General features: G+C 44.8%; 3 protein-coding genes across 8 annotated transcripts in view; 1 reads left to right on the forward strand and 2 right to left on the reverse strand.

Moving 5' to 3' along the window:
• Ncbp1 (nuclear cap binding protein subunit 1) overlaps positions 1 to 1,949 on the reverse strand; it is a 35,395-nt gene extending 33,446 nt beyond the window's left edge. Inside the window, exon 1 of the mRNA XM_050156156.1 lies at positions 1,605 to 1,949. Within this exon, the coding sequence (XP_050012113.1) occupies positions 1,605 to 1,638 (34 nt within the window). The 5' untranslated portion in view covers positions 1,639 to 1,949. The remainder of the gene's footprint in view (positions 1 to 1,604) is intronic.
• A 46-nt stretch (positions 1,950 to 1,995) lies between these two features.
• Tstd2 (thiosulfate sulfurtransferase like domain containing 2) lies at positions 1,996 to 25,087 on the forward strand. Of its 3 annotated transcripts, none has more exons than XM_050156157.1 (10): positions 1,996 to 2,122; positions 4,370 to 4,577; positions 10,672 to 10,967; positions 13,242 to 13,362; positions 15,204 to 15,329; positions 16,181 to 16,286; positions 19,440 to 19,558; positions 20,033 to 20,191; positions 20,772 to 20,910; positions 22,838 to 25,087. In XM_050156157.1, the coding sequence occupies exons 2-10, from the start codon at positions 4,413 to 4,415 to the stop codon at positions 23,068 to 23,070; spliced, it is 1,464 nt and encodes a 487-aa protein (XP_050012114.1). In that variant the 5' UTR covers positions 1,996 to 2,122; positions 4,370 to 4,412; the 3' UTR covers positions 23,071 to 25,087. The 3 variants fall into 3 exon arrangements, with proteins under 3 accessions (XP_050012114.1, XP_050012115.1, XP_050012116.1); XM_050156158.1 differs by having other exon boundaries at positions 2,039 to 2,122; positions 4,373 to 4,577; XM_050156159.1 differs by lacking the exon at positions 1,996 to 2,122 and adding an exon at positions 2,139 to 2,337.
• The window catches only part of Tmod1 (tropomodulin 1), a 70,415-nt gene continuing 68,869 nt past the window's right edge, over positions 23,974 to 25,519 (reverse strand). For all 4 annotated transcript variants that reach the window (XM_050156161.1, XM_050156160.1, XM_050156163.1 and 1 more), the window contains one exon: positions 23,974 to 25,519. In XM_050156161.1, coding sequence (XP_050012118.1) covers positions 25,455 to 25,519 — 65 coding nt within the window. In that variant the 3' untranslated portion in view covers positions 23,974 to 25,454.

Genomic DNA, 25,519 nt, shown 5'->3' on the forward strand with positions numbered 1-25,519 from the left:
CCTCCCAAACCAAAACAAAAGAGGATTTCTATATATTTATATTCTAATTCTCCAGTTGGTTCTCCAGTGACCTTTCCCCCTCACTTCAGAGGTAGCCTGGAAGTGAGAGAAGGAATGGAGAAAAGAAGTGTAAAGTGAGGAGAGAGAAGGGGAAGAGCGAGACAAGGCCAAGGACAAATTCTCTCATCCAAAGCTAATTAGTACACTAATCAAATGCACAGCAAAGAAAACCTGTGTTCTGTACATTAATCACACAAGAGACCACCATGTTAAAAAAAAAAAAAAACACAAAAACCCAAGCACAGAGGGTAGCTATGCTGACCGATGTGGCAGAGCTGAATTGCACTGGTGCATCTGGGCACTGACAGCCTAGACTATTCTCTCAGGTACCCCTTAGCAGAAATCTGGGGCTTCACTGTTAAAAATTCTACTTACAATGTGTAATTCTACTTGATGGTCTTAACATTCCAAGAGAGAAAGCTAATCCAATTGCATTGCTTCGGTTTTCTTATGGTGTTGGGATTTATCTGTGTATATTACCTCTGAGACAGTAACAGTTGATAAGATAAACACAACGAGCTATTGATGAGCACAGTATCTCAGAAAAGGCTTAATATTACTCCACATTATAAACTCAGGTTTAAGGAAGTCATGTGACTCTGGCAAGATCACATAGTAAATAGCAGCTGTCGAGTTTTGAACCTAAACCCTTAGGTTCTAAAACAAGCTCTGCGGACCAGGATGGCCTTGAACTCACAGAGAACCACCTGCCTCAGCCTCCCGAGTGCTGGGATTAAAGGCGCGCACCACCACCCGGCTCCAGAGTATTTTAAAAAATATCAACAGCTCCAAGTTTCATTCTGGTGTGTGCCTGTGTCCTTGAAGGGCAGTAATGGTACAGACACTTGAGCTTGTTTTTTTATGGTGGCAACACAACGACCTCCTTGCTGGCGACTATCAAAGCCGACGTGAGACTTACTGGTCTACTCAGGGTAGTTTTCCTGCACTTTCTTAAACAGAGGAACATGATTAAGGCCAATCCAACGGAACAGCACGTGTCTGTTTCTTGGGGTGTTGGGAAGACACAAAATTCTTTCCTTGACGTTTAGAACAGGGAAATCAAGGTGGCTGGTGGAGGAGTGGGGCTCAGATTGCAATTCAGCCGACCTCTGTCACAGCTTTGTTCTTTTCTTGTCTTCCCAGGGTCCCTTCCAGGTGCACCCGGGAGGGTTAAAACGGAAACACTGGTCCACTACATCCCCGTCACTAACTGATCCTAAGGGACAGCCCCAGACACACGTGCATTTCCAAGCTCAGCAGTGAATGGTCAAGTCTTACGTGTCGGCGGACACCAGGTCGGGTCTGCCCACGGGGCTCACCAGGCCTTCCTTCCCCAAGACCCGAAGGAGCTGGGGCAGCGGGGAGGCCGTCATTTTCCCGAAGCCACTAGCCACACCCGAGCCGCGCCAGCCACCTCCTTCCCGGGCTCCCAGAACCCTTCCCGGGGAGAAAGGGCTGCCTATCTGTTCCCTAGAGACCCGAGGATCAAAGCAGCCTGGCCTCAGTTCTCAGCCCCCCGCGGCGGCCAGGCTGAGGGCACTTACCATCGTTCTCGTAACTATGCCGCCTCCGCGACATGCTGCTGCTCGCGGGTGCGCAGCCGAGCTGAGCTGCAAGTCGCCTGCAACCCCAGAACCGTCGGGCCGCTGCCGGCCGGCCGGTGCGCGGTCAGCGGCGAGGCGCGCGGAGTGTCCGGCGCGCAAGCGCACTCGCTCACAACGCCTGCCGGAAGAGCAAGCGGAGAGGTACCACCAGGTGGGCTCTGCGGCGAAAGGCCGGCGTCTGCAGGTCCACGCGCGGCCGCCTCCTCCCGCCTTCCACGCTGGGGCCTTCCCGAGGGCGAGCTAAATTATCCCGGCTGGGGCAATCCCGCCTCAGCTTTGCAGCGGCCCGGCGTTGTTTTCCCGGCGGCCCCTGCGCCGACGGCTTTGGAGACTTCCGGAGCGAGGTGACGTTTTCCCAGGGACTTTCTGCGCACGCGCGCGTCGGGGGCGTGGACTCGAGGGAGGGAAGCCGCGCCAAGTTGGTGAAGGAAGACCCAGGAAAGGCCTAAGACCGGCGGGTAAGTGTTCTCACTCTCGCCGCCCGGCCGTAGCTGCCTCGGGAGACGTGGGCGGTCAGGAGGGCAAACCGCTCCCCAGCGGTAAGGAAGCCAGGACGCCCGGCCGAGCCGGCTCCTGGTCGTCTTCCCGCCCACTTCTCCCAGCTGACGGATGAGGACGGTGCAGAGCGATCTGGTTCCAGTTGTTCTTCTGTCACTCCGCACGTGTACAGTATGTGGGTGTCCTCTGCCCTGATGTCTTTGGTGGGCACCAAACTGCCTTGCCCACGTCCTTGTCTGGCCTAAACTCTTCCTTCAGTCTTACTGGTTTCAGTAAAAGGACGTTTCTGTCGTTTGCTTAATCCATGAATTTAGGGAAGAGTCATTGGATCCTTCACTTCCTGTGTAACCCTTTATGCACAGACACTGCCCGCTGTACTTTGAGAGCAAGTCCGTTAATCAAACTTATTGACTACTATGCTTAAAACTCTTCACGGACTTTAAAAATAGGAATGTTTTGTGTCTTTGTACCTGGGTGCGCAGGAGCCTATGGAGACCAGAAGAGGGCATCAGATCTCCTGGAATTGGAAGTTTCAGACACTTGTGAGATGCCATGTGGATGCTGGGTGCTGATGAGGAGGGGGGGCGAAATCACGGGTCCTCTGCGAGAGTAGTAATCGTTCTTAACCACTGAGCCATCTTTCCGGCCTTACTTTTTTCTATTAAAAAGATACCTTTTATCTGTTCATTCATATGTGTCAACAATCCATCTTCATCATATGCCCGCCAACTCTCCGGAAATTTTTATTGCAAACTCCAAACTAAGGCTTCTTGGGTTCTATCCCCATCGGTGTGTGTGAACCACTACGTTCTTCTGATAAGTCCAGCTTGTTCATAGTTTAGGAATCAAGGCTTATTGTTTCCTTTATGTGATGCTCTCTGCTCAGAAATCTACGTGGCTGACCAGCAGGTGCCTACAGAGTTATTTCTCTGACTTTCCAACTTTCTCACGCTTCATTTCATTCAACAAGTACTATGTTGTGTTAGGTAGCTTTTGTCACCTTCTGTACACAAGGCAGTGTGCGGGCTACTGAATCTACAGGTGAACAGAAGGAAGCCTCATCTCTTTGAGAGCTGAAGTCCTCTAAACGACCCTTTCAGGAATGACCACAGGCACTGTAGTCTGACATACAAGTTGGGTTCAGAGAGGCAGGTACAGATTGTCTGAGTAGATTGAGCCTTTGGAAAAGTCCTCCAAGAAGATAGTAAAGCACCAGTAATTCAGGCAAGAAATGCTGGGGCCTTGCACTGGGCTGCTGGTGAATGCAGTTCAAATCGGATTGCTAACTTTAAAAGGAGGGCGAAGCTTAGGGTCTGTTATGGTGGTACAGTGTTCTGGATAGTAGAGGCAAGGGGAGTCTCAAATTCAAGATTACTAGGGGTTCAAAGCCAGTCTGTTCTACACAGCAAGACGTGGTCTCATAAAAAATAATTTTAAAAATTAGGTGCTGGCAAGATGGCTCAGCAGGTAAGCAAGCACCTGCTGTTGAAGCCTGATGACATGAGTTTGGTCCTGGAGCCTGTGTAAATGTGGAAGGAGAGAACTGATCCTGAAGTTGTCCCCTCTTCTCCACATCCATGTGTGGCAATTGTCCCGGCACAAGTAGACACAAAGTAAATAAAATGTAACTAAAAAGAAAACAGTTCATTGGTTATAGTGTATCTATTTCAGTAAGATTTGTCCGCAGTGGCAACTTTGAAATTTTGGCTCTGAGATTTGAGAACAAAAGAAACAAACTGGTGTTGGTTGATTTTGGATGTACATAGTACTGTCCTAGTCACCCTGTGATTTTTACGTGGTTAGCTTCCTAATTCATGTTTCTTTGACATTCTATAGCCTCAGAAAGCCCTTCCTTCTCCTCTGTGTATAAAAAGACCTTTTACCTGCCTCCTTACTCTTATTTTTCTTTAAAATATTAAATTTAAACCCTGACTTTTTAAAAAAACAATGTATTGGCTTATCTTTCCCACTAGGTTGTGAACTTAAGAAGACAGACTTTTTCCTGTTGCATTTACTGCTCTATTCCCAGTGCGTAGAAGGGAGCTTGGCCAAGAATAGTTGTCACAAAAATACTATTGAGTGAGCAAGTAAATGAATGGCAGCTTGGGTTATGCATCCACTGCTAATTCGTATGATTAATTAGCTTCATGTTTGCTTCAACAAGTACTCAAAGAGCTGAGCGTTGCATTTTCTCTCTTATGTCTCAGAAGATACTCGACTGAAAGGAACCTGCCCCACTGATCAATCCAGATGCCTTCTTCCACTTCACCAGATGAAGAAGATAGCCTGCAGACCTGTGTTTTAAAGTTTGCTGACCTGGACTTAAAAGAATCAAATCTTATTAGCCCCAGCAGCAGTCTCAAAGCAGAGTTAGATGGCAATCTAAAGAAGAAATACTCATTTGCAAAGAAAAAGGTAAAATTGCTGTCAGTGTGTTCATGATCATGTATATAAGGTTAGTTTCCTCACTTGGCTGTAGAAAGAATTCCAGGAACTCAAAACTGTCCTGTAAGAAGGACAGGTATTAGGGCAGCTGGCATCTGGTGAGGTTGTTGCTGAACGCTGCTGCTGTCAGGGAAAGAGTTTGGTCTCATCTTGCTAGCTCAGTGCTTTGAAGAAAGGCCAGCCTCACGGGATGCTGCCGGGCTACTAAGAATACTGTGACTAGCCTATGAAGAGGTGGTATTGATGCCCTTCGTCAGCTATGTATCTTATTGTTGTTGAAACCACCTTTTCTTAAAAGCGGGGAACTGGAGGCTCATTGTTAGGAAACTGGCTGGTTAAGGAAGTATAGCTGAGAGCTGACTTTCTCACCTTCAGCCTGTAGTTCTCTTCGGGAGCCTCTTTTTGTCTCTATGTCAGTGAAGAATAAATACCTCTCTAATTTCCCAGCTGCCACCTTCAGACAGTCTTTTTTGTTTTTGTTTTTATTTTTCGAGACAGGGTTTCTCTATAGCCTTGGAGCCTGTCCTAGAACTAGCTCTTGTAGACCAGGTTGGCCTGGTACTCACAGAGATTTGCCCGCCTCTGCCTCCCGAGTGCTAGGATTAAAGGCGTGAGCCACCACTGCCCAGCTCTTCAGTCAGTCTTATAATCAGACGTGTCCTGTTCCTGTCCTGACTGCCTGGTCTCAAATAACCAACACAGAGGCTTAATATGACTTATAAATGCCTGGTCCGTAGCTCAGGCTTATTACTAGCTAAGTCTTACCCTTAAATTAACCCATAATTCCTATCTCTGTTTAGCTACATGGCTTGTTACCTTTTCTCAGTACATTCTCATCTTGCTTCTCTGCCTTTGCAGGCAACTCTCTGACTCCATCCTTCCTCTTCCCAGAATTCTCCCAGTCTGGAATCTCTTCCTGCCCAGCTACTGGCTAGTCAGTTTTTTATTAACAATGAACATAATCCACAGCATAGTCTTATAAAGATTTCCTTGAAAATGAAATTCAGAGGTTACAGAGGTCCTTTACCAGTATTATTTATTTTTATTTTATTTTTTTTGGTTTTTCGAGACAGGGTTTCTTTGTGGCTTTGGAGCCTGTCCTGGAACTAGCTCTGTAGACCAGGCTGGTCTCGAACTCACAGAGATCCGCCTGCCTCTGCCTCCCGAGTGCTGGGTACCAGTATTATTTTGCAATAATTTCAAACTTAGAGAAATGTGAGAAGGATTTTATAAATAACGCACATGCTGGCCTTGTCCAAAGGCTCTGCTGATACTCACCATTCATCTCAATACAGGAGGCTCACCTGGTTCCACAGAAACTAAGCTGGTTACAGCACCCACTCCCTGGGTTTGGTTGCCAGGGGCACGGGGTTACAGGCACACAATACCATATTTCGCTTGGTCTTTAAACTAGAACACTAAATTTTTCTCACAAGTCATAGCCATGACGTTCTTGAAAATTATAAATAAGAGTTGTTTTGTAGATGGATTCAGTTTGGCTTTGACTCATATTTCCTTCCATGAGATTTAGAGTTTGCTTTCTTTCGGAAGATTGTCTGTCTTGGAAGAAAATCCATGTTCATGTCGCACGTTCTCCCAGGTGCTCCACAGTGCTGAAGCTCCGTTACCAACTCTGTTCATTTCATTTGGATAGTAGAGGGAACTGTCTGCTAGGTCTCCCATTTCATTCGCCAGTGGTTGGAAAGGAAACCACAGTGCTAACAGTGCCATCTCCTTTTCTTCTGGCCTGCCATGAAAGATCAGCTCTAAGAAACACTAAAAAAGCCCCACCCTGCAGACGGCAGACCCAGTCTACCCAAGGTGAGGGAGGTCCATGAGTGATGTGCTTCACCGCTGACACAGCCCCGTGGCCCATGTAGACGGAGGCGGGGAGGCGGGGAGAGAGAATTGATGCCATAGAGTTGTTCTCTGGCTTTCAAGTGTGCACCATAGCTTGTGCCCCTCCCCGCAATTATAAAGTCTAAATTTTTTTTCAAAAGGAAAATAGGTAATACATATAAACTAACAAGTCAGGAAAAGTAGGAAAAAAATTCAGCCTTAGTACTAATTAAAAATACACAAAAATAAAGTAGCATTTATCTTGCATTTTAGCAGGGAAGCAATATTTAAAATGTTGACAATAAAAAAATTAGATACCAATAAGACATAGGCCATTTATATGCTTTCTGGTTGAGAGCATACACTGACCCATGCATATAGTTTCAAAGTTGGTCCGAAATGATCTACCCATTTTTCCTGTCTACACCTAAGTGGATAGGTGATGAAAGCGACATAGGTTCATGCTCGTTCTCGGTGCTTCCACCTGCAGGTACTGGGAGCCCCTCAGTGGGTTTCAGTTGATAATTAGTTAAGAGAATTTTGTGTTAAATTTTATTTTTTTGCTTTTTTAAAATTTATTTATTTTATGTATATGAATGTTCTACCTACATGTATATCTTTATGCCAGAAGAGGGCACTAGATCCCACTAGAGATGGTTGTGAGCCACCATGTGGTTCCTGGGAATTGAATTCAGGACCTACCTCTGGAAGAGCAGCCAGTGCTCTTAACAGCTGAACCATCATCTCTCCAGCCCCTTGTGTTGAATTTTTTAACAATGACCATAAATAATGTTTATGAAAACAATGTGATACTCAGCTGTAGATGCCAGGAAGGAAGGAGATGCAAAGAGAAGTCAAGTCTCAACACCATTGCAGTTAATTTCTGGGGCAGAGGGACAGCTAGACACCAATGCATTCCCTTCTGGTCTTTCCTAGTGTGCCTAAGGTGTCACTGGGGCTACACTGTGTCAGCTGATTCTAGCCAGTGCTTTCAAGTAAAGTGTCAGGAACATTTTTCCATGAAAAGCTTCATACTAAACTTGAAAACTACTTAATGCCCATGGAAAGTAGTACTCCATAATTTATGATTTCCTTTTTTTTTTTTTTTTAAAAGGAACACTGTCTGTTACTTGCAGTGTTTTATTGATATATACCTGAAATTCAGCTCCATTCTTCAGAATAGTCCCTAAAATGGGTTAAAACATTTGAATATTTTGAGGTTCTTGATGTCTTTATTAGATAATTGGTAGTGTTCTAGAAAGTGGAATATATATTTCCTTCTGGTAGTATATTTTGCTATCTGTTTTATTTTTACCTATGGCAGAGTCAAGTCATCTTATAGAAGACTTTATGTATAGGTAATAATTATGTAATAACTAATAGGAACTTTAATAGATACCCACAAACTTTTACTACAGTAATATAAATAACTAATACATTAAATGATGCAAGTGTTATAGGGAAAAGTTAGAGAAGTTTAAAGAAATTTCAGCTTGTTCTCTAACTTAGGATGGTCAGAAAAAGTTCTCGTCAATAGGTGAAATTTGAAGATGTACAGAATGACAAACTATATGGACACTGGAGGGAGAAGGATCCAGTGTAATACAGAAGCCTTCAGGCTGTGTTTGAACAAAAGCCAAGAAACTGAAACGGGATGGGGTAGGAGCAGGGGAAGGAGCCAGGTTAGTGGGGACTTCCTAGAGGAAAGAAAGAGAGCCTCTGGGGAATTTTGAGCAGTGGAATGATATCTGGTCTAGGTTTTTGTTTGAATTTTTGTTTGTTTGTTGTTTCAAGATGGTTTTTCTGTGTAACCCTGGCCATCATAGAACTTGGTCTGTGGACCAGACTGGCCTCAAACTCAGAGATATGTATGTCACCATGCCTGGCTTGATCTAGATTTTAAAAGAAGCATTTTGACTGAATGGAAAACAAGTGGAGACAGTATGGAAAGAGGGAGGCCAAGAAACTATTATAATAATCCAGGAAGAGTGATGGTGGCTGGGGTCGGTGGAATGTTAGCCAAGGGAGAAATGGTTAGATTTTTGGTGTCTTTGGAAATAAGAGTTGATGGATTAGATGTAGGATGTGGAAGAAAATGTTCTGTTAATGTTTTTTATTTATTTTTGGAGGTAGTCTTACTTTGTAACCTTGGCTGACCTAGAACTCAGACTGTCCTTGAACTCACAGAGATCCATTTGCCTCTGCTGGGATTAAAGGTGTGCACCACCCTTCGTTTTTGTTACATACGTGTTGATACACTTGCTTACACTTGCTCCGTGTTCTTCCTCATTAAGTCTTGTAGAAATTTCTAATGTATTAATTGTGGTAGCCAAGGCTCCAGTAACAAATGGCTTCCTACCTATAATGGATAGAGCACATTAGGAATTTGGACTTGAGATGAGGCATCTTCAGTAACACACAGGTTGCAAGAATCCAGGCTAATGTTACCTCTGCAGGCCTCAACATATTTCCAAAGTTCCCACTCCAGTAAAGCTGGAAGAAAGAGAGAGAGAGAGAGAGAGAGAGAGAGAGAGAGAGAGAGAGAGAGAGAGAGCGCGCGAGCGCACAGAGGAGCACACATGGGAGGTTTTTATGGACCAGAAGAGGAGTTGTAACATGCCACTTCCATGAGGAAAGAGTTGTGCAGCCTTAATTGAAAAGGCTAGGAAATCCAGTTTCTCAGGAAGAAAGGAAAATGGATCTTGATGGATGAGCAGTAAGAAGTTGTTACTTTAGAACAGTCTTGCCTCAGTATTCCTGAGGGATACTTACCTGATGGAGGTGGGTCTTGTATCTTATCTGTTGTTTTCATTGGTTAATAATAAAGAAACTGCCTCGGCCCTCATAGGACAGAAAATTAGGTAGGTGGAGTAAACAGAAGAGAATGCTGGGAAAAAGAAGCTGAATCAGGGAGTCGCCATGATTCTCCCACTCCAGACAGACGCAGGTTAAGATCCTCCCTGGTAAGCCACCTCGTGGGCTACACAGAATAATAGAAATGGGTTAAAACAATATGTAAGAGCTAGCCAATAAGAGGCTGGAACTAGCAGGGCCAGGCAGTGTTTGAAAAAATACAGTTTTCGTGTAATTATTTCGGGCATAAGCTAGCCATGTGGGCGGCCGGGTGCCAGGGAAGCAGCCCCGCCGCACATAATGCAACACTTACCTTATTTAGGCTGCAGTTGCCTTAAGTGTATGCTTCAAAGGATGGGCATCTTTTCAATTAGATAAGATTTTGGTGACTTACAAAAGAAGAGTATTCCAGAGACTAAGCTGAGCATAAACTAGGCTGGGGGCAGGGGTATTAAAATAACACTAAGGAACAGTAAAGAAACTGGTTCATTTGAACTAAGATTGTAAAAGAAATAGATAATGATGAGGATGGAAGCAGGATGGGAAACACTGGGGAGTCATTGTGTCTCTGTTCTGTATTAGACAAGGGCATAATTCTATTATGATGCTTAACATTTATGTAATCCTTTGATTTACTTTTTCCAAGTAGAAATTTGGCACCCCCAGGCTGAATAACTTCCTCACATTTGTTTTCAAAGGCAAGTAGCAGAGCCAGTATTTACAACTAAGTGGAAACATTAAAATTGTAATTTTATAACCATCAAGTAGAGAAATAGCATTTTCTAATGTCAGAAGGGCTCTGCAATGACCTTTGGAGTGTTTAAAAGTGGTTCGACAGAGCAGCAGTTCTCCACTTGGGGCTGCATACCAAATATCCTGCATATCAGATATTTACAGTATGATTCATAACACTAGCAAAATTACAGTTATAAAGTAGCAATGTAATCGTTTTATGGTTGGGGTAACCACAACGTGAGGAACTGTATTAAAGGGTCACAGCTTTAGGAAGGTTGAGAAATGCTGTCTTAGAGGAACCAGAGGACCCTCCCATTTCAGAGACCTGTGTGGACAGGGACTCTGGAAGGTAGAGGCAGTAAGGTGTCCAGATTCAGAAGAACAACATAGATGTTGAATGCACAGGTGTGGAAGACCAGGATACGAAGCTATACCTTACCTTCCCAAAATCAGTGTATGAGGTTGCTGGAAGCAATACAAGCCCATGTTCTTGCTCTTGGAATTCTTCATAGACTGGCAAGATGCCAAACTAGAACCTCTCTATCCCCATGAAAAGTAACATAAGAGATTGAGTGAAACTTTTGTTACCCCAGACCTATTAAATAATGAATGATGTTATTTGAAATGTGAATTGCAGGCCTTTGCCCTTCTTGTCAAAACCAAACAAGTTCCAGCACCTTCTTATGAATTTAAAGGAAAGCGGTGGAGATGCTGTCAGCAGCTATTTGTGGCCCAGACCAGCATCCACAGACATGTGGCGACACAGCATGCTGAGGAAGTTTACCAGCAGACTGCTTCTGTTCTGAAGCAGCTAACTGCAGCATTGCATGCTTCACAGAGTCTTACATCCACAGACAAGAAGAACCCTCCTAGTCAGGAAGTGTCTGCTTGGCTCCCTGATGTAAGTCGCTTTAGCCCTGATGAGCTGAGCAGGTAAGTTTTTCATTCTGTATTTTGGTTTGCTTTTAAAATATTTTCCAACCACAATGATATACTACAGTTAACCTACTAAAATGGAAAAAATGAGAAAGACCAAAAACCTTGGCAAATACGGGTGACATGGTGAAGCAACTAAAATGCCCAGTCACTGCTGGTGAGGGTAGAAATGGTCCCACCATTCTAGGAAAGAGTTTGGCAGGTTCTTTTTAAAATTTAGATATTTTCCCAGTGACCCACTCCTGGGTATATAACAAACAAAAATAAAAACATATGCCCACAAAAGCCTAAACATGAATGTTTGTGGCAGTTTTACTTGTAATAAAAAAGTATTGGAAACAACCTATTATTTTGTCTGATAACTAAAAATAAACTAGTTATATTTTAAAATGATAGGAACTTGAGAAATGATTCACTGGGGAAATGCTTGCCCTGTAAATATGAGGACCTGAATTTGAATCCCAGGATTCTTGTAAAGCCAGGCATGGTAGTGCTTATGGACAATCCTAGTACTCCTACAGCAAAGTGGAGGCAGGACCAGGATCACCAAAAGCTCACAGGCCAGCAAGCATTGGGTGCACGCAATAAAGAACGAGACTGTCTCAATCAAGGAGGAAGGTGAGGACTGACATCCAAGAATGTCCTCTGACTTCCACATACACACTATGTGCCTGCATTCACACATAAACACATTCATACCATATACACACAAAGATTAAAAAATAAAAATAATTTGAAATATGAATTGGAATGCAATTGAATTGGAATTCAGTTGAAATGGAAACAATTGTAAATAGTAATAGCAGGAGCATGAAAGGATGAATGCAGCCATGTTAGAATATAGAGCACTGCCGCACGCTTTCATCCCAGCATTGGAAGGCAGAGGCTGCCAGATCTCAGCTCAAGGCCAGCCTGATCTACAGAGCGAGTTCAAAGACAGCCAGGGCTGTCACACAGGAAAACAAAAAAATAAAAAAAGAGCATTGTGCAGCAAGAGCCGTGGACAGTGGGTGACACAAGGCTGTGTGTGAATGGTTTGTCAAATCTTTATGCCGAGAGGCCAGAAGCCACACAGAAGAGTCTGTTTGTGGCTGCATGAGTGGAGGGCAAAACCATTCTGTAATGATAGAAAGCTTCTTTCTGAGAGTTTGAATGGGAATGTATGCTTGAGTTTCATTGTAAGTTATACTTTGATTTATAATGTCTAAATAAATGGAGTAGGCAAGAATCAACAGATTTGTTTGGTCCGTGTACTAATGAATTCAGAACTATACTTTCGGACAGATAAATCATTCATCAAGATGTTTGGGAAGGGCTTGGAGAGATGGCTCAGTGGTTAAGAGAACTGACTACTTTTCCACGGAGTAAACCTGGTGGCTCACAACTGTCTTTAACTCAAGGGTATCTGATGCCCTCTTCTGGCTTCTGTAGGCACTGTATGCATATGATACACAGACATACATGTAGGCAAAACATCTTATACATAAACATAGTAAATACATAAAATGTTTTTTAAAAGATTATTTGGAGAATGCATTATTCCACATGCTGAATTTTCAGAGTCCAAACTTTTCCTTTGCTTTGAGTTTTTTAAGTCTAGTTTAAAACTGTATTATACTCTTCTCTGGTCTCCTAAAGTACTAATATCTTCTTAGTGCTGCTGTGTGAGTGTGCTGACAGAAAGGCTTGTCTTGTATGGCCAATACTAACATATCTCAGCTGGGCAATGGTAGTGCATGGAAGGCAGAGGCAGGTGGATCTCTGTGAGTCAGACCAACCTGGTCTACAAAGCAAGTTCCAGGGCAGAGAAACTCTGTCTTGAACCACCCCACCTCCCCCCCCCAAAAAAAATTTTAAATAACATGTCTCGTAGGTAAGTGGATTATATGAAAAAATGGAAGTCAAACTTTTTCATCATGAATCAATGGCCAATCATCATGGCCAGTCAAACCAGATGCTGCCTTCTGATTGAGGATAAGTCACAGTGGACTCATTTCCAGCTTGCCATAAAGGGGTTAATAATATCTGTCTCTTGGGTGTGAGTGGTAAGTGAGGACAGTGAAGCAGATTTGCTTTCTGTAATGTAAGAAGTAAGTCCTATGCAGACACTGTCCTATGTAGAGAAAATATGAAAGAGAATGTTAGGAGAATAATAAGAACACAGGTATGAGTTATTCCATCTTTGCCTTCTCCCATTTCTGCATAGATTTACTGGGAACTGTGACCTCCTTGTGACTCAGGTGCTCTTGCCCTCTGACTTTCTTTTTGTAGTGACCAGAGCAACAAGGATGGGGAGGTACTCCTGTATTACTGCTACTGTGACTTGGAGGACCCCCACTGGGTTTGTGCCTGGCAGACAGCTCTATGCCAGCACCTGCACCTCACAGGCAAGGTAAGCCCTGCTACACATGTGCCCTGCTGCATACATACACTGCACAGCCTTATCCTGTGCCCTTAACTCTGGACTGCAGGAGCTGTGCTTTTTGTGGTAGTTTTCACTCCCCATTCACAGAATAAGGGAAATCCTGCTTGGCATTCTAGTGAGGTATTAAACAGCTGTTAATATGTTATTTTATAGACCAGGAGTCAGTCAACTACACCTAATGGGTCATATAGTAAATATTTTAGGCTTTGTTTAAAAAAAACAAAAAAAAACCTGTACTCATTTGATGTGGGATTCCCTTCTTTATTTGTGTTGCTTTTATTGGTTAAATGAATAAAGAATCTGCCTTCGCCTGTGATAGGGTAGAGTAGAGCTAGATGGGAGTAGGGGAGAGGGAGGGTGACGTGACAATGACTAAACTGAATGCTGGGAGAAAGAAGGAGGAGTCAGGAAACACCATGTAGCTGCCAGAGAGAAATGATGGGAGCTGTCAGCTGGAACCTTGCCGGTAGACCACAACCCTCATGGTCAAATATAAAATAATGGAAATGGGTTAATTCTAGATGTAAGAGCTAACTAGCAATATGCTTAAGCTATTGGCCAAACAGTATTGCAAATAATAAAGTTTCTGTGTGATTATTTCGGAAGTCTGAGCAGCCAGGAAACGAACAAGTTGTCTCCTACAACACTCATTACTGTTATAGATTGAAAACATTCATGCGTGGTACTTAAAGGAGTAGATATGGCTGTGTTCTGATACATCTGTATGCTGACAGTTTGCTGATAGCTGAGACAGAGAGATGTTCTGTACTCAAAAGCCTCCGCATGTAGGTTTGATTTCGAAGTATAGCATCGATTTTCCTAGAATCAGGTCTTTCAGCACCTCAGGTACTGGCATTTGTACCTCCTTCTCTTCTATGAGGCCTCTCCTCCTGGACACGCCTTATGCCCTCTCAGAGCGCTGCTCCAGTGCTGTTTCCTCAGAAGTACAATGGAAATTGTTCTCACAACTCTCTGCCTGTGCGCCTGCTCAGAGACTATCACAGCCTGACAGTGGAACCTGTCTCACTCACAGCACAAGGCCTCACGGGGCCAGCAGCTTTATCTCAGTTGATGTAGTCTCAGTGCTGGTGCAAGCACATACCGGGTACTCTGTAAGGACTGGAGACTGTCGAATAAAGGGAAGACTGCATGTTCCTAGCATACCCTCAAGTGTGTGTGTGTGTGTGTGTGTGTGTGTGTGTGTGTGTGTGTGTGAAGATGAGAGGAAGCATATTCCCAGATGGTAATATTCATCTCTGCATGAGAGGACAGCATTTATTTTTGCAAAATGCTGTTTGTGATCTATTCTCCATGTATATGTCTATTAAATAATTTTCAAAATTTAAGTCAGAAGGAAGTGAAGTAGAAACCTTTTGAGGTTCTTCCACGCCCCAGTTATTAATAAACTGATTGGTCAGTGACATTTTCCACACCCGTGTTTGACAAGTACTGGTACTGCTCGCCCCGCTCAGTTCCTCACCACACCCTGTCCTGCAATAATCCTCGACTCCATTTACTTCTCTTCTGCTACTCTGTCTTGTCTTGTCCATGTGGTAACTTCCAGACGAGCCTCCAGCCCCCAGTCCACCCTCCATTTAATCTGCTCTCCACGCAGAATAGACTTGTTAGAGCAGCTCCAGCAGCACCAGGTGGGCCAGGCCCCCTCCTTCACAGCTTAGCTACCATAGTGCTGGGCCTTTGGCCTTACTCACTCTCCACACTCCAGTGTGTCCTTCAGTTTCCTGGGACTCACCAAAATTTGTTTTGGTTGCCTTTTTTGCACCCTTCTCCCACCGTCTGTGTCTCAGATTCGGATCGCTACTGAAGGAATCAATGGAACTGTTGGAGGAAGTAAAGTGGCCACCAGACTCTACGTGGAGGTCATGCTTTCTTGCCCGTTGTTTAAGGATTACCTGTGTGAGGAAGATTTTAAGGTAAGAGAAAAAGAAAGTGAACTAAAGCTAGAACAGTCTGCTTTCGTGGGCCATTGAAGGGTGCATACAGAGCCGGACAAATGCCTTCCTTTCCCTTTGAGTTCCAAGCCAGTGCAGTAAAACAAGCGTGCTTGTCACTGTTTCCACTGTGTCACCTAGGATCAGTCAGTACCCTTCCTAGACCCTAGTCTCCCTTCCTAGAAGGATGTTACAGTTAAACAAGCTGTTTTTACTGGAGAGACTGTTTTCTCAGATCCCTGTGAGGTACTGATGTGGGAGTCCCCTATGTATGCTGTGATTAACGTTAATGAATAAAGAAACTGCCTTGGCCTGTTATAGAGCAGAACGTAGTTAGGCAGAGGGGACTATGGTTTTAGGAAACCTGAAAAGAAAGTTGACACCACATGAGAATAAAGTTGTGGTTCTTTCAGCAAAGGTGCTATGTCTAAGAACTTTATGCTTCATCACAGTACGTAGTAAGCTGGCGAGAGCACTTCACTAATTCTTATGCTGATCACAGCAAGACACTAGCTGTAATTGCTCCAGAGCAAAAGCTGTCTGCTGTGTGATCACATGTGAATGGATCAGTGGTGCCGAGTTACATGTACATAGCCATATAAACACAATGTTCCTGCATGTGGAAATGTCACAGTAAGCATTTATTAACGTTGAATCAGCTGGAACATTCTGGACCACAGCTTTATCTCCATTGACAGTTCCCTTTTTCTCCTAATTTGAGGTTTAAAACTTCAACTATCACACTATTAAAACAGACCATAATTCTTACATTTGGCACTTGTCTTTGGCTGGCAGTGGGAGAAGTAAACTCTGTCTTGTTTCTCCTTGGCTAGAGCAGCAAAGGAGGAGCTCACTGCTTCCCGGAATTGCGAGTCGGTGTGTTTGAAGAGATCGTGCCTATGGGGATCAGCCCCAGCCAGGTCTCCTACAAGAATCCTGGTATGCTTATGTTTTAAAGAACTGTGCTTTCTGTCATAGACAAACTAGAAAGACACTGACCAGCAGAAACTGTAGTCAGTCTTCTATTTAAAATAGCCGTAGGGTGGCTAACTCTGCCTATCCAGGACTTAAACAGGCGTCTGTGGTGCTTATGGTAACTAAAGGCTCACTTTAGACCACCAGCACATTTTTCTTGGTGATAGTTTGGCAAGAAGTTGTTTCCCCTTTCCAGAGAGAGCAATTTGAAAGCCGTGTGGTTATTACCTACAAATAGTTCATCAGCAAAAACAGCACATGGGCTTTTACCATGGTAAGCAAATAGCTTTCAGAACCAAAGCATTGTTCTCGAACATTCGACCCCTGCTTCCCTGTGCTTGCTATAGATTACTGAAAAGCATTTGTGTGGTGGGGATTTTTGGTTTTGTTTTACTTTTTACCATGAAAATTTCCAAACATTAACCAGAGTAGGGGAAATAATAGAATGAGCTTCCATATACTCACTCAGCAGCCTCAGCAGCTACACATCCATGGCAATCTGTCCTCTGACCCCTTCCCTTTCTCTCACCTCAGCTCACTTTAAAGAGAACCTCCGTGCTATGTTATTTCACTCATAAATGCTTCAGTAGATACCTCTAAAAGATTAACAGTTAAGTTTTACTAGTAACCATGTCTAAAACATCTTAGCAGTAATTACTTAATGAATATCTTGTCAGTGAATTCCCAGTTGTGTCATGATTAAGTTTCTATTAGGATTAAATAAGAGGAGCTAAGATGGGTCACTGGGTAAAGCACTTGTCAATCAAGAGTGAGGACCTAAGCTCCGGTCCCCGGAACCTATGTAAAGCTGGTCCAGTGATGCACATCTACAGTCCCAGTCTCCTGCTGTGAGATGGGAAGCAGACACAGGAGACTCTGAGGCTCAGGCCAGCGGGCACACAGGAGTCCCTTACAAACAAGATGGAAGGAGAACACTGATGCCTGAACTTGTCCTCCGACCTCCACACAAACAGAAAACAGACTGAAGTAAGATCTCTTCAACAGCAAAAAAAAAAATGTCTCTAAGTTTGTATATTCAGCTCTACAGATTGTCTTGGTCACTTGTTTTGTAGAGTCTCTTAGAATCTGGATAGTGTTAACTGTATCCCATGGGGTAGTCCTCAGCTGGCTGTATCTCCTGGAGATACACTCATATATGTGTGTGAGTGTGTGCATGGGCTTGCAGGCTGCAATGAGCATGTGGAAGTCAGAGGATAAGTCATGAGACTGGAGGCAAGTTCCTTTACCTGAGCCATCTTGCTTACCCTGCAGGTTGGTTTTGAAGGCACCCACTCTTATGTCTGTAGAGTTCCTCAGTCTTGGAATAGTACTAACTCTATCCCGATAGGGTGGTCCTCTGCTCACTGATCTCCCTAGATTGCTATTTAAAGTGAGAGCTGTGCTGTTTTGTAGAAATATGGGAGCCCCATTACATTAGTTTTCAGCTTCTAGTGTAAGTAGAAATAGGTGAAATGAGCTAACAGAACGTGTCCAGTGCATGTCAGTATGTACTGAATAGAAAACTATTAGTGAGTTTGTTTACTTTTTTCATACTAAGTCCCTGAGATACAGTGTGTATGTCATACTTATGGTCACTTTCCTCAGAGTACACTCAGGTAGCTGTCAGCCACACTGATTAGTGACATCTGTGCTTGACAGCTCTGTGTCAGAGCCTTGATCATCAGGCTTAGTCCCTTTCTTTCCTTCCACTCACACAACTGCTTCCTAGGTAGTATTGCTTTCTCTCAAAGAACAAAGGGCCGTCTGCCTCTCGGGTATTCATTTTAAATATCAAAAAGAAGGCCAAGAGTTAAGTTAAAGGGAAATGGGGTAAGATACAAGCATCTTAGAATAGGCTCATGCACAAAGAGATAGGACCCAGGTAGGGATGTCTCTGTTTGGTGTCCCCATCTTAGCAGGAGGCAGTGTGACAGCAGCTCACCTTGGTGTGGCAGACACTGCTTGGGAGCTGAGGGGAGACTGGCCTGGGCTGCCTTCAGCTCAAGCAGGTGGTTTAAAGGGACCTCTTGTCAACATGTCCATCTGGGTCACTTTCTGTTTGTACCCTCTGCCAGAAGAGCAGCAGTAGTAACAGCAGAAGCAGGGAACACATTTGGCTCCCGAAACTCCCTGCCGGGAAAAGGCAAAGAGAATTTCCATGATTCTCATCACAGTTCTGAACCTCATTTTTGATATCATTGTTTTGGGACCCATGCAATTATGTGACGCTAACTGAGTAGCATCAGACCTGGTTACATTCTATAATTTTAGCTTTGAGAGTTAGAAAACGAGACTGTGCTCTCCAGGTTTGGAGAGTTATCGAGCGGTTGTTGGGATTCATGCTCAATAGAGTCAGGCTCCTGATGCTCACAAGACAAAGCTCACAGACTAGAGTTCCTTCTCCACCCCGTTTCTCCTGATGTGTGGCTTCTCTTTTCCTCTCACTTCCTTTCCACCCACCTTTTCCCCTTTTGCGTGTACACAAATTTAGATACATTCTTCTTACCTATTATCAAGCACACGCAAGCTCAAACTTTCCATAACATCATGCTCTCAACTACCTTAGTCTAAGCCGAGGTTCTAGCCTTGAATTTGGGGTCAACTTTGTTACTTGACAGTTTGTAGACTGTAGTGAATCCTGAATGTATTGAAGCTCCTTTGTGGACTTTCACAGTAGGACACTGTCCATTTCCTGACTCACTAGTGACCACAACCGCACATACCAGAACAACACTCCAAATAAATCCCCAAGCATGGAGTTTAAGAAAATCTTATTTCCTCCGTGAGTTCGAGACCAGCCTGGTCTACAGAGCTAGTTCCAGGACAGGCTCCAAAGCCACAGAGAAACCCTGTCTCGAAAAACCAAAAAAAAAAAAAAAAAAAAAAAAAAGAAAACCTTATTTCTTATTTCTGAACTGTTAGAGCTCTGTAGTCTCAGGTTAGAGCAAGGAGATGGCGATGCGTGGGACTGATGGTCACATGGTGTCATCCGTTTCCATGGTAATCGATGAAAGGAGGGTTAAGTGGGAAGAAGGTGAGTCAGCGCTTTAGTCAGGTCAGGACAGTTGTGATTAGATTTCCCTGTTGTTTTAATGTAATTGTTTGGCTTGATTTTAGGAATCCACTTATCCCCTGGTGAATTTCATAAAGAAATAGAAAAGTTTTTATCACAGGCAAATCAGGAACAGGGTGATACTATCCTACTGGACTGCAGAAACTTCTATGAAAGCAAAATAGTAAGTAAGAGCCAGAACTGAGTGGCATGAAAGGGTGGGTGTGCCTTGCACAGCACAGTGTATGTCCCGTGTGGAACCTTTAGCCACATCAGTCTCCTTCCTGTACCAGCAGCATCAGGGAGAACGTAAGTCCTAAACTCCAAGTCTGTTGAGAAAGTCTAAGTCTGTTAAAGAAATCTTGGCATATAAAGTGATTTTGTTTACCATGAACCTCCCGTTGGCATGTGCTACTGACCTTGTAAAAGCTGCCACTGTAACCTAGACCATTCCCCTGAGGGATCTGTAAGAAGGGAACCCGCAACCCCAGTCCTGTGTCTAGTTCCAGATCTTGAGGTTAAAGGGTAAGAGTGTGGGATGCAAGCCTTGGGTAGCAAATGCTTGTTGCTGTTGCAAAGATGGGGATTGTTATACAGAAAGAACTGAGTTCCCAGCAGTACATTTTTCTAATCATTTCCTTCTGTCCCTATGTTGTAGGGACGATTCCAGGGCTGCTTAGCACCAGACATCAGGAAATTCAGTTACTTCCCTAGCTACGTTGACAAAAACCTTGACATTTTCAGGCAGAAGAGGGTGCTGATGTACTGCACTGGGGGCATCCGCTGCGAGCGGGGTTCTGCATACCTCAGAGCCAAGGTGAGCCAGCTCCACCATCACCAGCCTGTGTGGAGCCTCCCCCGCCTCACTCCCACCCCGTCACCCCCTGCTCAGCCCCCTCCTCCCCAGCCGTCTGAAGGATTTACTTTCCTGGCACAGCTCCAGCATGGAGTTTGTAAGTCTAAACCCGAGCTTCTTAAGTCTCCAGCACTTAGTGGTCTTGAAGACTCATTAAGTACAGAAGAGCAAGCTTAGCTGAGTGGCTCCCCTTTCTTAATCCGTGTGCCTGATCCCAAGAAGAGCAAATTCAGTAACATTACATGTCCCAACAGATGCCCTCCTATATTTAGGGGTAGCAAAAATAGTTAGGCTTCCCAGGATCTTAGAAGGTGAAGGGCCCAACTGCTGTCATCACCCATCTCCCCAGAAGGCAAGGGCTGGCCAGGTGGTTCTTTGACCCTTTGGTCAGCATTTTCCACACTCTCAGGAGGCCACGGGGAGCCCCTGACTGATGGGCACAGGCAGCGTGGCTGCACTGCTTGGGCACTCACCACCATAGAGCTGCTTCCAAGTCTCTTTGTTTCTTTCAACATCTTGATATTTTTTTGTCTATATCCAGGGAGTGTGTAAGGAAGTGTTTCAGCTCAAGGGTGGCATCCACAAATACCTGGAAGAGTTTCCTGATGGGTTTTACAAAGGGAAGCTGTTTGTATTTGATGAGCGGTTTGCCCTGGCCTACAACAGTTCTGTGGTATCAGGTAAGTCAGCCCAGGTCCAGAGCCTACATTGTGTCAGGTCAGAATCATTCACCATTCTACACCCGCTGCTCAGGGAAGGCTGCCAGGACCTGAACATGACAGGGAGAAGTGGGGTCACTGTGCCACCCCTTTGTTTCCCAGCAGCTGGAGATGCAGGAATTAAACAGGCATCAGATGGTCCTGGCCATGACGTATACTGAATAGGCAAGTCCTTTAAAGTGCAGGCAGTGGACAGGTTGTGCCAGACGTCCTAGGTCTTTGTCGCCATAGAATTCGTAATACTGCCACATCCTACTGCTGCTGCTGCCGTAGGGAACTTAGCACGGCGTCATACTCACTGCAGTCTCCCACTGGATGTAGTCAGGCTTCCCACTCACTCTTTATTTAATGTTACAGGTAACTCAGCTCTTGCTGTATCACACAGTCTGAAAACTATTTTGCTATTTCTTATTTCTATACAATTGATTTCCTTTGTAATGCTGTGCATTTAATTTTATTCATTTAAAATTATTTCTCATAGACAAAGTCCATAGTAATTACCAGGCTGCCAAGTAAACCCAGGGCAGAAGAGTAAGAATTAGATGCCGTGGACACAAGTGCACACTAGGGGGCTTGTTTAGAGGCCCTAAGGAGAGCACAGCAGCTGGCCAGAGACTTGTCCTCTTTCATATGGGGAAAGTCATCCTCATCAGCTGAGCTGCAGCATGAGCAGGGACACAGAGCCATGAGGGAGGACGGGGACACCTGCTTAGGCAGCCAGATCGGCCAAATCAACCCTGGCAATCAGTGGGGTGACAGATGCCACAGTCAGATGCCCTCGTGTCCCCAAGTGCGCATTTGAGGGAAGGTGAGAATGAAAGAGCAGGAGCAGGCCGTGCGGTGGCTGCTGCACTGGTTATAGTTGGCCTGCAGTGCTGGGCCCACACAGAAGGGAGGAGAAGGAGAGGCAGTCCTCCAGAAAGCGAGTTGCCCTGAGTACTGCAGTTCAGTAGTATCTGGATGAAAAGTCCTAGGCAGACAACCTTCATGGCTCCTACAGTTTCTAGAACACTTGTGAACACAGGCCTCTTAGTAAGATTCGTCTTCTCTCCTTCCTTTCTGATCTCTTTACTCATTATGGTGGTCTAATATTTGTCTTATTTTAAACCTCAAATAGTAAGTAAAAAGCAAATGAGGGATTTTATAGAAGAAATACCTGCAGGACTTGAATATCTGCATGTGACTTTGAATATAAGAAAAAGCCCAAAGGTAGCATAGCCAAGCAAGGGGAACTGTGGTAATTTGGAAGATAAGCTGGCCAGGAAACACAGGCTGAAAAGGAAGATAAGGTGCAGTTGGGGAGTCAGGGGGTAGCCTGGGGTAGAGAACTCTGCATTCTACAAGGTGGATGAGATGTGGAGTCATCTGTATTCAGGTGTGCGGTCCCCCTGGGCAGGGAGGTTCTATCGGGGAGAGCCTGTGTAACGTGGGTAATAAGGTGTTTTCAGAAGTGCTCATGAGAAAGAGATGAACCTGTTTTCCGGATAGGAAAAAGGACAATGGATGGGTGAAGGCAAGTCAGAACAGTTTCCAGAAGCCTCTCCATACCCACCCCTCCTCCAGCAGGCTTTTCTCTTTCCTAGAAGATAGGAGTGCTATTTCCTTTTGATCTGTTTGTTTCTATTCTGAGACAGGGCCTCACTGTGCATGTAGCCCAGGCCAGCCTTGAACTTGCAATCTTCCTGTCTCAGCCTCCCAAGTTCTGAGGTGATAGTTGCTGCCACCCTGCTTGACTTGGAAACATTCCCTTGGACCAAAAGAGTAGTGAACTTAGGGTTGTATTTGGGAACTGGATAAGCACCTCTGTGTGTGAGAGACAGAGAGACATAGGGGGTGTGTGGAGAGGCAGTGGAGCAGGGAAAGACTAATAAAACTCTTTCTTCCCTAGAATGTTCATACTGTGGAGCCCCGTGGGACCAATATAGACTCTGTTCTACTCCGCAATGCCGCCAGCTCGTTCTAACCTGCTCTGCCTGTCAAGGACAAGGATTCACAGCCTGTTGCATCATGTGCCAAGACAAAGGGGGCAAACAGGCATCGGGCCCTGCCCAGGACAGTTTTAAAGAAGAATGTGAGTGTACAGCCCGGAGACCACGCATCCCACAGGAGCAGCCTGCATGACGCCCTGTGAACCGGAAGCCAGGGCCTGACGCTGGTGAGGCTGTGTGGCATCTTAAGCATTCCCTAAGCTTCATAAGTGCAGGCTTCAGTGTCCATGCGTAGATTGTCAAGGTTGTAGAAACAAATCAGGAACTTTCATGTGGTCAGATGGCCTCAAGCAAAGGGAACAGGGAGTCCACTGTTAGCTACCTAACCTGCTTGTTTTGATTCGGAATATGCTAGAGCCTGGAAAAGAGGTGATCCGTGTGGGATCCCAAGGACATTGAGGGGAAGAGCCTTGAGCCTGGCTGCGCCATGTCTTCTCTGCCATGCAGCTGGGTAGTAGACATTGCTCTTGTCAGCAAACCTTTTTGCCTTGGCAGCAAAAGCAGAGAAGCTGAGCCCTGGGTGTGGACTCTTAATCCAGGTCAGCTGCAACCTTTCACTGCGTCAGTCTCTTCGCTAACTGTCCGAAGAGATCTGTAATCTGTAGCATTGGCCACTTCCTGCTTTGAAGACTTTACTGAATCAACCTGACCCATTCCTTTACATATGATCATGGCACTACTGAGTAGTTGGCCAGAGACCACGTGGCCTTCAGAGTCTAAAGTATTTGCACTCTGTCCCTTCACAGAAAATGCCAGCTCCCAGTTCACTCTGACTGCTCATCTGACAGAGGCAGTCTTAAAGAAGTGGCCTACATTTTTATAGATTTAGTTTCTTTGAAAGATGTCCCCCTAACAGCCCTGCATTACCCAGCATCCCCTCTTAGCTTCTGAGTGTTCTCCTTGGGGATCCGGATGAGCAGCAGCAGCGTGCTTTATGCTTGCTTAGTGAGGTCCTTCTGCATATCAGCTCTCTAGCCTTCCGACCTTTGGGCTCATGTCCCCATCATACGAGTTTTAAGAAGCACACACAGCCACACATAGACCAATGGCTTTAATATTATGTTGCAGTTTCCAGTGGTGCAGAATGCAGCTGCAGTTGTGTCTCAAGGAGAAGCTGAGTGGGGCTGGCCGTCCCTGCAGCTTGGTGCCACTCCTGGGCCCATGTGCAGCCTCACTAGACACTGTTAGTGGTGAGGCCCTGGCGTCACCTCTAGTTACCCTGTACTATCCACAGCATTACAGTTCAGTGTGCAGGACTTCCCCTTGTCAGAAGCCCCCTGGGCTGTGCTCAACAGCTTTTGAGCCTTGTCATTATTGTAATATTGGCTGGATCCCTAAGGAAAATCATTCCCCAAAGCAACAAACAAAAATACTAGTTTAACTGGCACTGTGGTCTATTAAAAGGCACAAGAACAATGTGTTTTAGCATTTTTACTGACTCCCATGGTGTTAAAAAAAAAAAAGGGATCCAGTAGGAATGCCGAAATTAGGGTTCAGAGTAATCACTTGTGTTGTTTGGCCAGGAGCTCCTAATTCCTTGCCGTTTGGATGTTGTACACTGCTGTCCTTCAGAGGTGTCATTTGTAGGCAAGAACTCTGTGATTTGATTTGTCTCCTAAGTGACCAGGCAGGCACTTGGTGTCTGTAAGCAGGGCTATGCTATGTGCCATAGCCACAGTGGACTGGAAATTCTCCCAGTGGCATTGGCCTCACGTAAGCCATTTGCCCACTGAGGTATAGGAAGATGTTTTCCTGTGGCTAAAGGTTTTCATCCATCATGAAGTTGGCATTCAATAAAGACAGAGTGATTTCTGACTGCAGTGAGTATATGCCAGGTGTTCGGACAGAGCACTCAGGAATATATCTGTTGCCTGGGCTGGTAGATTTTAAAACTTGAAATTTCACCGTTGCCTTTTTCTCCCCCTTCTCTTACCTGGCAGAAGGAATCCTGTATCTTTCTGACTCTTAGAAGATTCTGTAGCTTGTCTTTCATTCTTGGGGGGAAGGGGTTTGATCCTGGAATCAAATTGGCAGCTTTAATCTTGAGGTTAAAGTTTCAAGTGGGGTTGAAAAATCATGATTATCTGTTCTTTTTACTGAGCTGCTGTGACCAGACCTGTAATAAAGTATTTTACAGCGCTTCCAGACTAGTTGGGAGGAGTGTTCTGTGTTGATGTGTCCCATGTTGTAAGTGCACCTAAACACCAAAGCATGACCACCAAGGGGACTTCTGGGCTCTCACTGCCACTGTCATGCTATCTGCAGCAAGATCTGCCAGTTTGAGGGCTTCTTCATTTTAAATAATAACCAGACTGAACTTCTGTGACTAAAGAAAACTCCACATTGACCATATTTTATAAAAGGTCCGACTACAGTCACTAGTTAACCTAAACCTTAGTGCACAAAGAACTTAACCACAAGAGTTCCACGCCAGCGTTTGCCTCCTGGTCTCCACTGGGGAACATGGATTATCGGTAGAACACGTCCAGTTCACAGGCGTGGGCTTCCCTTTGCACACTAGACACCACTACGGCACTTGGGAATTATGGGTCCCGTCAGGTCTGCGAGCCTCCTCTTCCTCA

The sequence above is a fragment of the Alexandromys fortis genome, unplaced genomic scaffold, assembly GCF_014885135.2.
Source record: "Alexandromys fortis isolate MF-2015 unplaced genomic scaffold, M_Fortis_MF-2015_v1.1 scaffold_92, whole genome shotgun sequence".
NCBI classification, from domain to species: domain Eukaryota; kingdom Metazoa; phylum Chordata; class Mammalia; order Rodentia; family Cricetidae; genus Alexandromys; species Alexandromys fortis.